Here is a 16282-nt window from a genome sequence, read left to right on the forward strand (position 1 = left end):
TACAGTCTGTTTAAATGTGGTATCCTTTCCCATTTATTTAGTTTACAGTCTGTTTAAATGTGGCATCCTTTCCCATTTATTTAGTTTACAGTCTGTTTGAATGTGGCATCCTTTCCCATTTATTTAGTTTACAGTCTGTTTGAATGTGGCATCCTTTCCCATTTATTTAGTTTACAGTCTGTTTGAATGTGGCATCCTTTCTCATTTATTTAGTTTACAGTCTGTTTGAATGTGGCATCCTTTCACATTTATTTAGTTTACAGTCTGTTTAAATGTGGCATCCTTTCTCATTTATTTAGTTTACAGTCTGTTTAAATGTGGCATCCTTTCTCATGTATTAAGTTTAAAGTCTGTTTAAATGTGGCATCCTTTCCCATTTATTTAGTTTACAGTCTGTTAAAATGTGGCATCCTTTCCCATTTATTTAGTTTAAAGTCTGTTTAAATGTGGCATCCTTTCTCGTTTATTTAGTTTAAAGTCTGTTTAAATGTGGCATCCTTTCCCATTTATTTAGTTTACAGTCTGTTTAAATGTGGCATCCTTTCTCGTTTATTTAGTTTAAAGTCTGTTTAAATGTGGTATCCTTTCCCATTTATTTAGTTTACAGTCTGTTTAAATGTGGCCTCCTTTCTCATTTATTTAGTTTACAGTCTGTTTAAATGTGGTATCCTTTCCCATTTATTTAGTTTACAGTCTGTTTAAATGTGGCATCCTTTCCCATTTATTTAGTTTACAGTCTGTTTGAATGTGGCATCCTTTCCCATTTATTTAGTTTACAGTCTGTTTGAATGTGGCATCCTTTCCCATTTATTTAGTTTACAGTCTGTTTGAATGTGGCATCCTTTCTCATTTATTTAGTTTACAGTCTGTTTGAATGTGGCATCCTTTCCCATTTATTTAGTTTACAGTCTGTTTAAATGTGGCATCCTTTCTCATTTATTTAGTTTACAGTCTGTTTAAATGTGGCATCCTTTCTCATGTATTAAGTTTAAAGTCTGTTTAAATGTGGCATCCTTTCCCATTTATTTAGTTTACAGTCTGTTAAAATGTGGCATCCTTTCCCATTTATTTAGTTTAAAGTCTGTTTAAATGTGGCATCCTTTCTCGTTTATTTAGTTTAAAGTCTGTTTAAATGTGGCATCCTTTCCCATTTATTTAGTTTACAGTCTGTTTAAATGTGGCATCCTTTCTCGTTTATTTAGTTTAAAGTCTGTTTAAATGTGGCATTCTTTCCCATTTATGTAGTTTAAAGTCTGTTTAAATGTGGTATCCTTTCTCATTTATTTAGTTTACAGTCTGTTTAAATGTGGCATCCTTTCCCATTTATTTAGTTTAAAGTCTGTTTAAATGTGGCATCCTTTCCCATTTATTTAGTTTACAGTCTGTTTAAATGTGGCATCCTTTCTCGTTTATTTAGTTTAAAGTCTGTTTAAATGTGGCATCCTTTCTCATTTATTTAGTTTACAGTCTGTTTAAATGTGGCATCCTTTCTCATGTATTAAGTTTAAAGTCTGTTTAAATGTGGCATCCTTTCCCATTTATTTAGTTTACAGTCTGTTAAAATGTGGCATCCTTTCCCATTTATTTAGTTTAAAGTCTGTTTAAATGTGGCATCCTTTCTCGTTTATTTAGTTTAAAGTCTGTTTAAATGTGGCATCCTTTCCCATTTATTTAGTTTACAGTCTGTTTAAATGTGGCATCCTTTCTCGTTTATTTAGTTTAAAGTCTGTTTAAATGTGGCATTCTTTCCCATTTATGTAGTTTAAAGTCTGTTTAAATGTGGTATCCTTTCTCATTTATTTAGTTTACAGTCTGTTTAAATGTGGCATCCTTTCCCATTTATTTAGTTTAAAGTCTGTTTAAATGTGGCATCCTTTCCCATTTATTTAGTTTACAGTCTGTTTAAATGTGGCATCCTTTCTCGTTTATTTAGTTTAAAGTCTGTTTAAATGTGGCATCCTTTCCCATTTATTTAGTTTACAGTCTGTTTAAATGTGGCATCCTTTCCCATTTATTTAGTTTAAAGTCTGTTTAAATGTGGCATCCTTTCTCGTTTATTTAGTTTAAAGTCTGTTTAAATGGGGCATCCTTTCCCATTTATTTAGTTTAAAGTCTGTTTAAATGTGGCATCCTTTCTCATTTATTTAGTTTATAGTCTGTTTAAATGTGGCATCCTTTCCCATTTATTTAGTTTACAGTCTGTTTAAATGTGGCATCCTTTCCCATTTATTTAGTTTACAGTCTGTTTAAATGTGGCATCCTTTCTCATTTATTTAGTTTAAAGTCTGTTTAAATGTGGCATCCTTTCTCATTTATTTAGTTTAAAGTCTGTTTAAATGTGGCATCCTTTCTCATTTATTTAGTTTACAGTCTGTTTAAATGTCGCATCCTTTCCCATTTATTTAGTTTAAAGTCTGTTTAAATGTGGCATCCTTTCCCATTTATTTAGTTTAAAGTATGTTTAAATGTGGCATCCTTTCCCATTTATTTAGTTTACAGTCTGTTTAAATGTGGCATCCTTTCCCATTTATTTACTTTAAAGTCTGTTTAAATGTGGCATCCTTTCCCATTTATTTAGTTTAAAGTCTGTTTAAATGTGGCATCCTTTCCCATTTATTTTGCTACATCAACCATTTGCATTTTCGAAATGATGGTGAAAAATATCCTTATTAAAGTCTCCATATAAACGGGGAGCACACAGTCATGTTCCTCCTCTGCCCGTCCTAAAAGTCCCTGTGCCTTGCTACTCACATGGCTGAAAGTCCTGTTTAATAGAAGGAAATAGAGCGGGCAGATACAGAGACCCCAATAACCAGACTATTAAGCCTATTGTTTGGAGTGAAATGTCACCCTTGACCTTCTTGGAATGGAGGGGCAATTAAAAGCGTCCCCCATCTCTAACCCTCCCCCCCTCCATTTAATTGCTGCAATGTCCCACCCTCCTCTTTCTCTGTAGTAGTCAACTGGCTTTTTAGGGTAAATACAGTTGAACTATAAATAAGTTAAGTTGGAATGTTTATGCGATAGACTTGACCTTAAACTACTCTGTTCAGCAGAATGTACTTACTTGGGGTGTTGTGGGTACTAAAGGTTTGTTAAAACCCTGCACAAACAACTGTGGTTACGACCTGTTAGTGTGCCATGTTGCACATGCGTTGCAGCAATTGTTCCACCAATAGTCTACTGTGGTGCAACCAAACTTTTTAGTGCCCTCAACTCTAACAGCACAACTCTTAAGGTAGTCCGACATAAAACAAAGACAGGAAACTGTCTATTATAAAAATACATGTATAATACTGCACAGTAACATGAATTTACACCAACACAAGACATTCCAAAATCCTTTTTCACTACTGTACCACAGTATCTGTGCAACTAAGGTCCACCCTTCTGACATAGCAACTAGCGGGAACAACTTACTCACTCCAATGCTGCCTTAATGACACCCTATTCCCGATATAGTGCTCTACTTTTGGCACCTTTCTTCCTTCCGTGACATTTTGCATGATCCCCCTCCACCTCCACACACGGACATGTCAAAAGCCCAGCTGATAGCCTAGATAACGGGTTCAATCTGATAGTCTCACTCCGGGACTCTGTCCTTGTCTTGTTTCTGCTATTGATGTATGTGGTGATTACAGCCAGACAGACTCCTACACACCCAGGATCCATTATCTCCCTGTGTCCTGGGTGAGCCGACTCATCCCACACTTTACAGCTTATCAAAGGTTCCATTTCCATAGACATGGGATGTACAGTAGAGTACAGGGAATTAGACTGTGTCCCAAATGGCACCCTATTTCCTATGTAGTGTACTACTTTTGAGCAGTGCACCTTTGCTTTTTTAGACCCAGAGTGTTTTTTTTGTGTGTTTTTTTTAAGGAGAGAGGAATTCCAAACTCCTTTGGTATTTGTATTATTTTCATGACAGGTTAGGAGTAGAGAGACAGAGTAGAGAGAGCAGAAACCAGCAGCCCCATCTCAGGGGGTATTATATGGTTCTAAAGGTGAGAGTGTTTCCTGCTCAACCAGACTCCAGGCCAAGGCCCAGAGCTGTTCTTAGTCATCAAGTTGTTCCTGACAGGTAGAGGAGTGACTTATACAGACTATTATACCAGGGGATAGTCACCTTAGTCTGGGAGTTGTTCCTGACAGGTAGAGGAGTGACTGTATACAGACTATTATACCAGGGGATAGTCACCTTAGTCTGGGAGTAGTTCCTGACAGGTATAGGAGTGACTGTATACAGACTATTATACCAGGGGATAGTCACCTTAGTCTGGGAGTTGTTCCTGACAGGTAGAGGAGTGACTGTATACAGACTATTATACCAGGGGATAGTCACCTTAGTCTGGGAGTTGTTCCTGACAGGTAGAGGAGTGACTTATACAGACTATTATACCAGGGGATAGTCACCTTAGTCTGGGAGTTGTTCCTGACAGGTAGAGGAGTGACTTATACAGACTATTATACCAGGGGATAGTCACCTTAGTCTGGGAGTTGTTCATGACAGGTAGAGGAGTGACTGTATACAGACTATTATACCAGGGGATAGTCACCTTAGTCTGGGAGTTGTTCCTGACAGGTAGAGGAGTGACTTATACAGACTATTATACCAGGGGATAGTCACCTTAGTCTGGGAGTTGTTCCTGACAGGTAGAGGAGTGACTTATACAGACTATTATACCAGGGGATAGTCACCTTAGTCTGGGAGTTGTTCCTGACAGGTAGAGGAGTGACTGTATACAGACTATTATACCAGGGGATAGTCACCTTAGTCTGGGAGTTGTTCCTGACAGGTAGAGGAGCGACTGTATACAGACTATTATACCAGGGGATAGTCACCTTAGTCTGGGAGTTGTTCCTGACAGGTAGAGGAGTGACTGTATACAGACTATTATACCAGGGGATAGTCACCTTAGTCTGGGAGTTGTTCCTGACAGGTAGAGGAGTGACTTATACAGACTATTATACCACGGGATAGTCACCTTAGTCTGGGAGTTGTTCCTGACAGGTAGAGGAGTGACTTATACAGACTATTATACCAGGGGATAGTCACCTTAGTCTGGGAGTTGTTCCTGACAGGTAGAGGAGTGACTTATACAGACTATTATACCAGGGGATAGTCACCTTAGTCTGGGAGTTGTTCCTGACAGGTAGAGGAGTGACTTATACAGACTATTATACCAGGGGATAGTCACCTTAGTCTGGGAGTTGTTCCTGACAGGTAGAGGAGTGACTGTATACAGACTATTATACCAGGGGATAGTCACCTTAGTCTGGGAGTTGTTCCTGACAGGTAGAGGAGTGACTGTATACAGACTATTATACCAGGGGATAGTCACCTTAGTCTGGGAGTTGTTCCTGACAGGTAGAGGAGTGACTTATACAGACTATTATACCAGGGGATAGTCACCTTAGTCTGGGAGTTGTTCCTGACAGGTAGAGGAGTGACTTATACAGACTATTATACCAGGGGATAGTCATCTTAGTCTGGGAGTTGCTACTGACAGAGGCTGATAGAGGAGAGGGCCTTGCAGATATCTACAAAAGGAAAATAATGATCTAAGTCAGTGACTTGCTCCGGATACAGAGAGCGGTAAGAGGATAAAGGAGAGGAGACAGAAGAGACGAGAGAACAGAGGAGAGAGTAGAGCAGAGAGGAGAGGAGAGGAGATACGAGGAGAGAGAGAGAGAGAGAGAGAGAGGAGAGAGAGAGAGAGAGAGAGGAGAGAGAGGAGAGAGGAGAGAGAGGAGAGAAGAGAGGAGAAAGGGGAGAGAAGAGAGAAGAGAGGAGACCCAAACAAGGGCACTGCGTTCATCCACCTCTGGCCTGCTCGCCTCCCTACCTCTGAGGAAGCACAGTTCCCGCTCAGCCCAGTCAAAACTGTTCGCTGCTCTGGCACCCCAATGGTGGAACAAGCTCCCTCACGACGCCAGGACAGCGGAGTCAATCACCACCTTCCGGAGACACCTGAAACCCCACCTCTTTAAGGAATACCTGAGATAGGATAAAGTAATCCTTCTACCCCCCCCCTAAAAGATTTAGATGCACTATTGTAAAGTGGTTGATCCACTGGATATCATAAGGTGAATGCACCAATTTGTAAGTCGCTCTGGATAAGAGCGTCTGCTAAATGACTTAAATGTAATGTAAAAATGTAAAGGAGAGAGGAGAGAAGAGAGGAGAGAGTAGAGCGGAGAGGAGAGGAGAGGAGAGGAGAGGAGAGGAGAGGAGAGAGAGAGAGAGAGAGAGAGAGAGAAGAGAGGAGAAAGGGGAGAGAAGAGAGAAGAGAGGAGAGAAGAGAGGAGAGAAGAGAAGAGAGGAGTGAGGAGAGAAGAGAAGAGAGGAGAGAAGAGAGGAGAGAGGAGAGGAGAGGAGAGAGGGGGCTAGCTCAGAGGCGTTGATCAGGCACTGATCTGGAGTGTCTGATTCTCAGCTAATCCCGACACAGACTGTTGCACCTCGCTGATTACCATCAGCCCCCTCTTCCTCTTCCTTTGTCCTCGCCAGCCTTTCGTCTCTCAACTGCCCCATTGGAATCTAATCAGGAGGAAAGAGGGAAGCCTGTTTTGTCTATCTGACGTCCTGCCGTGGCAGCCGAGGATGGTTTTTGACACTGCAATAGGGGGAAGTATTAAGAGGACGGACGAGATGCCACCCAGGGCTGCGGACAATTGATGGATTGGCTGAGTGACTCGACCGCTAATTAACTTGTTTCTTGACGACTGGGCGGAACCAGTGGGCTAATCATATAGTGGACAGAAAGTCTATGTGAGCCATTACGCCACAAAGGAGAGAGACAAGGGATTGTTGCGAAACAGCTTGATCAGATTGACATGTCATGGACCTTTTTGGGAAATACTTTAATAAAAGCTGGCTGTTATAATGCATTATTACCTGTGATAAGCATATAATAACACTGTTTGGAAATCTTGTTGTATTATAAATGTATGAAATGGTAATAACTGGATCATTACGAGATGATAATGAGACGTTATAAGGGGTCGTTAGCCTACGTGCTTTTAACAGATCATAATGCACCTGTAGGTGAAAGTAATAGCCTGGCAATCTAAAAGGTTTTAAAGCAGCACAGAGACACTTACCTACAGGCATGGTTTTGCCATGTATCTTGTCGGCCCAACCGGCATAGTATCTAAGGGTTTTGATGCTGCCGTCCAGATCAATGAAGAAAGAATGTAGGAATGGCTTCCCAGTGTCTATAGTCTCCATAGTCTGTAAAAGAGAATCAGAAACATTGAGCATAGTGCATTAAGGCCACATTAATGCAGGCTATCCTAACTTCTGGGAAACCTGAGGCAGAATCATCTCAATAGGAGGAAAAAAGATCTGTTGTGGAACAAAAAATAAATAATAATATATGTTCTCAAAAATCTATTTTGAGAGTTTCTGTCATCTTTTACTCAGTCGGCTGCAAGCGCAGCACCATCAACCCCTTGGCTGCTACAAAACAATGTTTTATGCCCTCGACGTGCGCCAAGAAGTGAATATGCTGTGGGAGTTCATGGGTTCAGAAAGAAAAGTAATAATGCTAATAATTATAATGCTGATAGGAGGCTGAGCAGAGGCCAGGGTCTCTGCTCAGGGTACGGCATGGCTGCCATCGCTAGCACGGTTGTCTCTCTGTGTAGCCAAGGCTGCTGTGAGCTGGAACATTAGATGACCAGAAAATACAACAGATCCATCTGAATCTGAATGTCATATCAAATGTTTTTCAAATCTAGATGAACAATCATTTCTATAGAGCAGAGGGGTGGACAGAAACCTTGACAAAAGCAATCCATGACATTGTGCATTTGACAGTATTTCAAAAAGTGACTGTACGTAAGTTACTAAACTCTTTGACGGACACAAGCTGCTTGAAACCACTAAGCCGAATGTGTTGGGGAAGAGAAAAATATTGTATGGTGAGACCCACTGTCAAACATGATTTGTACACTTATATGGTGCTATGATACTCAAGTTCTTTAATTGACTGTCTCATGCCAAGTGGGACACAAGTCAAGTGTTTACTAAAAACCTGGGTCAAATACATACGTCAAATACTTTAAAATAAGCCTACTTGAAAGTATTTGAGGTGCGCTTGATTTACCTTGGGGTTTGGGAGAACCAATAGAGAATGATAGAGGACTTTGTATCAGTCCTACTATGGCATCTGTGAGTGCACTGGCATCTCCATTTTGAAGTAGTCAATTTTGTTCCAGTACTTCTTCTATGAGTTGTTAAACAAACTGAAAGGGTGCATACTGCCACCTGGAGTGTGTTGTCTGAACAGGTATAAAGTCAAGGCTGGCGATTTACTGCCACCTGCAGTTATGGAATGTTTGCTTACGAGTATAGTTCATTAGCTGATCCCTCCTGATGACCCTGATGGAATTATGTGATCCTTGTGAATTACACTGACGAAGGCTTAGGAAGGCCGAAATGTTTGTCTATCTACCTACCCCCGAATTAACAAAATACTATAAAGAAACCTTGAATCTCCTTTTTGAGTGCGGACCAGCTACATCCATTTGTGCTCCTTCCTTAACCCATTGGAATTCCCACCGAGTTGGCTACTTCAAAATGGTGAAAGGCCTCAATGACACTGCCAATGCTAAATCAGACTTTTGGGCACTTGAGTCCTCTATCTATCTCTATGGGAGAACCAGATCAAGTGCAGCACCAACAATGACATATGTAGGCTATCTGACCAATAAGATCTAATTTAACCCAATGCAAATGGGCAGATAATGAGAGACGAAGCACTGCCACAGAGCTAGAACACCAATAGATTTATCCTGTATCCTTTCTTTGAGCTAAACGCTAAATCTGGTCTTTATTTCCCCCACAAACAGAACAGGGGTTAGCATAATTAGCGATACCCCAGCACAAGCAGCCCTCCCAGAGCATGTTTTCAATTAGCAGCCACATGCGATCCCATAATATGACTTCACTCTCATCTGTAATGTTTCATTTACAAATCTGACTCCTAATGCAATCTGGAAACTCGATTGAAAAGGCATTGGAACATGTGAGAAGGCATTGGAACTTGGCTTGGATCACTGTCTAAAATAATCCAAGGTGGCCCAACTCAAGATCCTTTAGTAACTACAGTAGTTCCACAGCCTTTTTGAGTTGACTCAACTTTTTGGAGAAGTGGCGGCAGGTAGCCTTGTGTTTTACTTATTTTCCACCATAATTTGCAAATAAATTCATAAAAAATCCTACAATGTGATTTTCTGGATTTTTTTCTCATTTTGTCTGTCATAGTTGAAGTGTACCTATGATGAAAATTACAGGCCTCTCTCATCTTTTTAAGTGGGAGAACTTGCACAATTGGTGGCTGACTAAATACTTTTTTGTCCCACTGTACTACCATGTCCCGTTCAAAGGCACCTACCACCATGTCCCATTCAAAGGCACCTACCACCATGTCCCGTTCAAAGGCACCTACTACCATGTCCCGTTCAAAGGCACCTACTACCATGTCCCGTTCAAAGGCGCCTACCACCATGTCCCGTTCAAAGGCACCTACCACCATGTCCCGTTCAAAGGCACCTACCACCATGTCCCGTTCAAAGGCACCTACCACCATGTCCCGTTCAAAGGCACCTACTACCATGTCCCGTTCAAAGGCACCTACTACCATGTCCCGTTCAAAGGCACCTACCACCATGTCCCGTTCAAAGGCACCTACCACCATGTCCCGTTCAAAGGCACCTACTACCATGTCCCGTTCAAAGGCACCTACCACCATGTCCCGTTCAAAGGCACCTACCACCATGTCCCGTTCAAAGGCACCTACTACCATGTCCCGTTCAAAGGCACCTACTACCATGTCCCGTTCAAAGGCGCCTAAATCTTGTGTCTTGCCCATTCACCCTCTGAATGGCACACAATCACAACCCATGTCTCAATTGTCTCAAGGCTTAAAACTTCTTTAACCTGTGTCCCCCTTCATCTACACTGATTGAAGTGGATTTAACAAGTGACATCAATAAGGGATCACACCGTAGCTTTCACCTGGATTCACTTGGTCAGTCTATGTCAATCAACTTAAAAATATGTTTTTGATAGATGTTTTGTATGTACATTATTTGATTATTGACAAAAGGCTGTTATATTTTTTTAGGTTAAATTAATACTACACTCCAAAACTATATTTTGGTATTTTGTCATTAGTCCACTGTCAATACAATTCCATGTCAGTTAAACTTTTTCCCAATTACGGTCTTCTCTTGTAACACACACAGGCCTAATGTCACACAGACACTCACCAACAATATTAGAATGAATGTCAAGGTTGTGTGGGGATTATATAGCAACGAGTGTAGAACTGAAAAATATATATTACTCGAATCGCGACATAGCAGCTTGGAAAAGATTTTCAATCACAGATCATGCACCTTCAGCGTCTGGTGCATTGCGCTGCTGCTGTCAATTCTCTCTGGACACCCAAACTAGATGATAGGCTACCTTCACAACGCAGGTGACAGATGTCAAGTTGACCAATAGGCTGCTAGTTGTAGCCTTCTACAGTCTAGAGACAAATAATGTTAATAGGCCGTTATATCCACAACTTACCGCTAGCAGTGCCCGGTCCCTCTCCATCAGGTCAGCGAGCTTGTGCAGGAGTCGCCCCCGGCTTGACACATCCATCCTTCGCCACGGCGAGCCCCTCTGGCTGGCCGCCCTGGCAGCCTTTACAGCCTTGTCCACATCTGCCTGCAGGTACACATCAACAGATTTAACCTACCTAAAACATTTCTATGGGTAATATTGTTTTGCATAAGTTACAATTATGAGCAGGCTAATGATAATTGATAGGCCTAATTAATTTGCAAAAATGTATTTTTGTCTGTAGCCTAATAAAGGACCTTGACATTGAGTTGATAGACAGTCACTCTCTCGGTTTTAAATTAGGCTATGGAAAAGGAAATTGAACATATAGGCCGAGATCAAGGGTCTTCAACCTTTTCTTGACCAGGGACCCCCTCCCAGGTAAACTGGCAACGCAGGGACCCCCATCATACGTTAGTAAAAACATTTATTTCATGTCTTATCTTATCATGGGCGGCAGGTAGCCTAGTGGTTAGAGTGTTGGACTAGTAACCAAAAGGTTGCAAGATCTAGTCCCCAAGCTGACAAGGTAAAAATCTGTTTTTCTGCCCCTGAACAAGGCAGTTAACCCACTGTTCTTAGGCCGTCATTGAAAATAAGAATTTGTTCTTAATTGACTTGCCTAGTTAAATAAAGGTAAACAAATTTAAAAATCATCAGGTGAATCATAATGGCAATGAGAAGTAATCAACATTTTAAAATTATAGATTTGGTAAATAGTTTTCATTATTTTGACCTCCCCACATTATAATTGGAAGAGGAAGTGTAGTCTCTAACAGACTATTAGCTAAAAAGGTAGTAACTCCAAACAGATTTTCGCTAAGAGTTTTAGCTGTTTAAACTAAGGTTAGCCATGTCTTGGCAAACATGTCCAAGTCAAGAAAGATTACCAGCAGTGAACGGCACTTGCCGCACTGTTAGCCTATTGACTGGTAGCCTATTGACTGTTAGCCTATTGACTGGTAGCCTATTGACTGGTAGCTTATTGACTGGTAGCCTATTGACTGGTAGCCTATTGACTGGTAGCCTATTGACTGTTAGCCTATTGACTGGTAGCCTATTGACTGGTAGCTTATTGACTGGTAGCCTACTGACAGGTAGCCTATTGACTGGTAGCCTATTGACTGGTAGCTTATTGACTGGTAGCCTACTGACAGGTAGCCTAATGACTGGTAGCTTATTGACTGGTAGCCTATTGACTGGTAGCTTATTGACTGGTAGCCTACTGACAGGTAGCCTATTGACTGGTAGCTTATTGACTGGTAGCCTATTGACTGGTAGCTTATTGACTGGTAGTCTACTGACTGGTAGCCTATTGACTGGTAGCTTATTGACTGGTAGCCTATTGACTGGTAGCTTATTGACTGGTAGCCTATTGACTGGTAGCTTATTGACTGGTAGCCTATTGACTGGTAGCCTATTGACTGGTAGCCTATTGACTGGTAGCTATTGACTGGTAGCCTATTGACTGGTAGCTTATTGACTGGTAGCCTATTGACTGGTAGCTTATTGACTGGTAGCCTACTGACAGGTAGCCTATTGACTGGTAGCCTATTGACTGGCAGCCTATTGACTGGTAGCCTACTGACAGGTAGCCTATTGACTGGTAGCCTATTGACAGGTAGCCTATTGACTGGTAGCCTACTGACAGGTAGCCTATTGACTGGTAGCCTACTGACAGGTAGCCTAGGTCGCCTACTGACAGGTAGCCTATTGACTGGTGCTTTTTCAAAGCCTATGTCAGACACTCCAGTCAGTGTATTAGCTCCAGTCAGTGTATTAGCTCCAGTCAGTGTATTAGCTCCAGTGAGTGTATTAGCTCCAGTCGGTGTATTAGCTCCAGTCGGTGTATTAGCTCCAGTCGGTGTATTAGCTCCAGTCGGTGTATTAGCTCCAGTCGGTGTATTAGCTCCAGTCGGTGTATTAGCTCCAGTCAGTGTATTAGCTCCAGTCAGTGTATTAGCTCCAGTCAGTGTATTAGCTCCAGTCAGTGTATTAGCTCCAGTGAGTGTATTAGCTCCAGTCGGTGTATTAGCTCCAGTCGGTGTATTAGCTCCAGTCGGTGTATTAGCTCCAGTCGGTGTATTAGCTCCAAACGGTGTATTAGCTCCAGTCAGTGTATTAGCTCCAGTCAGTGTATTAGCTCCAGTCAGTGTATTAGCTCCAGTCAGTGTATAGCTCCAGTCAGTGTATTAGCTCCAGTCAGTGTAATTTTCTCAATATTAGGAGTTGACAAATAAAGTAAAAATATTATCCTCTTTTATGGTATGTAATTAAAAATGTGTTTATTCTGTTGTTGCTAGCGATATTCATAAAAACATTGGAGAAAAAAAACGTTTTTATATATATATATATTTTCGTAGACCCCTGCAGTCCCTGAAATGGCAATCAGAACCAGATGAAGAGAGATAGAGAGGTGGAGAAAAGACAGGATCACTGCAGTAGTAGTAATCAAATTCTGTTCATTTGATTTAGCAAACATTCCTTTTTTCCTCAAGTCAACTTAGTAATTAAGACATGGGCCTAATCAAACATGAATTCATGTTTTAGGTACATACTTTGTCTGCTTCTTCCACTTCACAGATTTTGACACCTGTTGCTGGATTGAAGGTCTGAAACGTCTTTCCTTTGAGAGAGGTGTGCCACTCATTGTTGATAAAAATCTGTTGGACACAAAGAAAGATGCAGTTTTAAAAAAATACTGTTTTACACTTGTTCATTAGACTACTATCAGTAAGCTATATAACACAGGAGCATAACTCAAGTGTGTTTTTTTGGTTTTCAAATATATTTTTAATGCAATCTTTTGGATCCAACTCCAATATGAAGACATGGATAACACACCAACAGGCAAACCACAAACTCTAGCCTGTGCACAGGCTACAGACTAACATGCATTAGAATAACTTGACGAAATTCACCTGCCCTGCCTTATGATGTCTTAAACATGTACTTTGACATTATATTATACCTTATACCTTACACTCACGTTTCACATTTTTATGGTCACGTGCACTAACTAGCACAGTGAAATTACTTTATTGAATGCTCTTTCCCAACAATGCAGTAGTACTATGTTCAAAACAGTTAAAAGTTTCTAAACTTATATATTTATATAGTTCAAAACAGTTAAAAAGTTTCGAAAGTTGTGCATACCGGTGTTTCAGATGTTTCGGCTTAATACTTTTTTTTCACATGACATTTTTCACTATTCAGTGATTGCTGCTATGTTACTTAATAAGACGTGCGTCTCACCTTGGTGTGGCGTATCTCCTGCACTTTGACGGGCTGGGGAAAAGACATGGGAGGGCTCCCATCGCCATTCGCCCCCGGTCACCCCGTTCTCTGTAGTTCCGTTCTGAGCCATTCTGCGTCACCGGTCCAGTCCTGCCACAACTGTATTCTCTATGTGTGTCTGTCTACTGAGCACTACAAGCGCATCCAGCGGTCTTTATAAGAATGCGAAAATCCTCCCTCGCTCTCTCTCTCTCTCCGCTCTCTCCCCAGAGCAGCTGAGGGTAACCCAACTCTGCCCTTATCAAAATATCAGGCCCCAGTATCTGCAGCATGGAATCATAAACCAAAAGCCTCCTGGAATATTGTTGTTAATAGGAATGTTTAACGTAACAGGATAAAGATATAATGACATACGCTTTTATATTGACGGTCGGCTACTCAAGGACATGTGTGGCAGGTACAATTTTTGCGTGTCAACTTATTCATTGGGGAAAGTGCAAGGTGTCAAAGTATGGAACTTAAGCCATTCAAATGGATGCTAATTACTGTGGATGCTTTTAGACTACAGATGGCAAAATTGTAGAACACGGACAGCAGTACGTTCAAGTGTATACATTTCCAACACAATCTCACACTCAGTTCGTGTTAATATGTACAAAAAGTATTTCAGCAGATTTTGTGCGTTTTTGTGTGGCTTAATTCGTGTGAAAATACATATATTTTTGTGAGACTTAATTCGTAGCAATATACACACATTTTTGTGTGACTTCATTCATAGATAAAAAAAATTGTGGGAAAACTTCAGAACAATCTTTTAAAAGTTATTGGGGCAATGCATTTTGGGCAATGGTGCTCCACACTGCCTTTTTTGTGTCCCACATTTATATATATATATATAAAAAACATGTTAACAACCCAATATTGTTAATCAACCAGATTGTCACCCGAAATACTTATAATATAATAGTAGCCTTACGTTTTTTCTATGGTTGTTTTGCTTAATACTTTGGGATACTGGTGCAATGTCGGATTCTATGAGGGTTGCCAAATTGGAGTAAAAAGCTGTATTTGTCCCCCCCAAAAATGGTGATATCGATGAAGGTATTTGATTGGGAATGGGGAGACATTTTCATGATGGGAAATGAATTCACCAACAAAGGTGGGAAAACAGAAGATCGTCGTGTCAATCATGTTATATACTTAGGCTATTGTAACAAGGCATATGTCAGCATTGTAGGCCTACTGCCCGAGGCCTACTAGGCTTTCATGTTAGCAGCCCTTAGAGTTTACTTTGCCACGAATGAGCCCTGGTCAGAGTCCCTGTTGCAGCTTTCACTTTATTCCGCTACATTGGTGGCAGTGTTGGGACCACGTCCAGCTAACGTCTAGTTATGTGATCTAGTATTAGGAAGCATTCTGGTTTTCAACATTGTGTTGGGTGTAATTACAATGATACAGTTGAAGTTGGAAGTTTACATACACCATAGCCAAATACATTTAAACTCAGTTTTTCACAATTCCTGACATTTAATCCTAGTAAAAATTCCCTGTCTTAGGTCAGTTAGGATCACCGCTTTATTTTAAGAATATGAAATGTCAGAATAATAGTAGAGAGAATTATTTATTTCAGCTTTTATTTCTTTCATCACATTCCCAGTGGGTCAGAAGTTTACATACACTCAATTAGTATGTGGTAGCATTGCCTTTAAATTGTTTAACTTGGGTCAATCGTTTCGGGTAGCTTTCCACAAGCTTACCACAATAAGTTGGGTGAATTTTGTCCCATTCCTCCTGACAGAGCTGGTGTAACTGAGTTAGGTTTGTAGGCCTCCTTGCTCGCTTTTTCAGTTCTACCCACACATTTTCTATAGGATTGAGGTCAGGGCTTTGTGATGGCCACTCCAATACCTTGACTTTGTTGTCCTTATGCCATTTTGCCACATCTTTGGAAGTATGCTTGAGGTCATTGTCCATTTGGAAGACCCATTTGCGACCAAGCTTTAACTTCCTGATTGATGTCTTGAGATGTTGCTTCAATATATCCACATAATTTTCCTCCCTCATGATGCCATCTATTTTGTGAAGTGCACCAGTCCCTCCTGCAGTAAAACACCCCCACAACATGATGTTGCCACCCCCGTGCTTCACGGTTGGGATGGTGTTCTTCGCCTTGCACGCCTCCCCCTTTTTCCTCAAAACATAACGATGGTCATTATGGCCAAACAGTTCTATTTTTGTTTCATCACACCAGAGGACATTTCTCCAAAAAGTACGATCTTTGTCCCCATGTGCAGTTGCAAAACATAGTCTGGCTTTTTTATGGCGGCTTTGGAGCAGTGGCTTCTTCCTTGCTGAGCGGCCTTTCAGGTTATGTCGATATAGGACTCGTTTTACTGTGGATATAGATACTTTTCAACCTGT

The 16282-nt window shown here is 41.0% G+C and overlaps 1 protein-coding gene across 1 annotated transcript in view; it reads right to left on the bottom strand.

Moving 5' to 3' along the window:
* LOC115166862 (aldehyde dehydrogenase family 1 member A3-like) overlaps positions 1 to 14072 on the bottom strand; it is a 36026-nt gene extending 21954 nt beyond the window's left edge. Inside the window, 5 exon segments of the mRNA XM_029720750.1 lie at positions 7108 to 7237; positions 10589 to 10729; positions 13183 to 13287; positions 13880 to 13954; positions 13956 to 14072. Of these exon segments, the coding sequence (XP_029576610.1) occupies positions 7108 to 7237; positions 10589 to 10729; positions 13183 to 13287; positions 13880 to 13954; positions 13956 to 13991 (487 nt within the window). The 5' untranslated portion in view covers positions 13992 to 14072.
* Positions 14073 to 16282: the final 2210 nt, after the last annotated feature.

This window comes from Salmo trutta, chromosome 29 (genome assembly GCF_901001165.1).
Source record: "Salmo trutta chromosome 29, fSalTru1.1, whole genome shotgun sequence".
NCBI classification, from domain to species: domain Eukaryota; kingdom Metazoa; phylum Chordata; class Actinopteri; order Salmoniformes; family Salmonidae; genus Salmo; species Salmo trutta.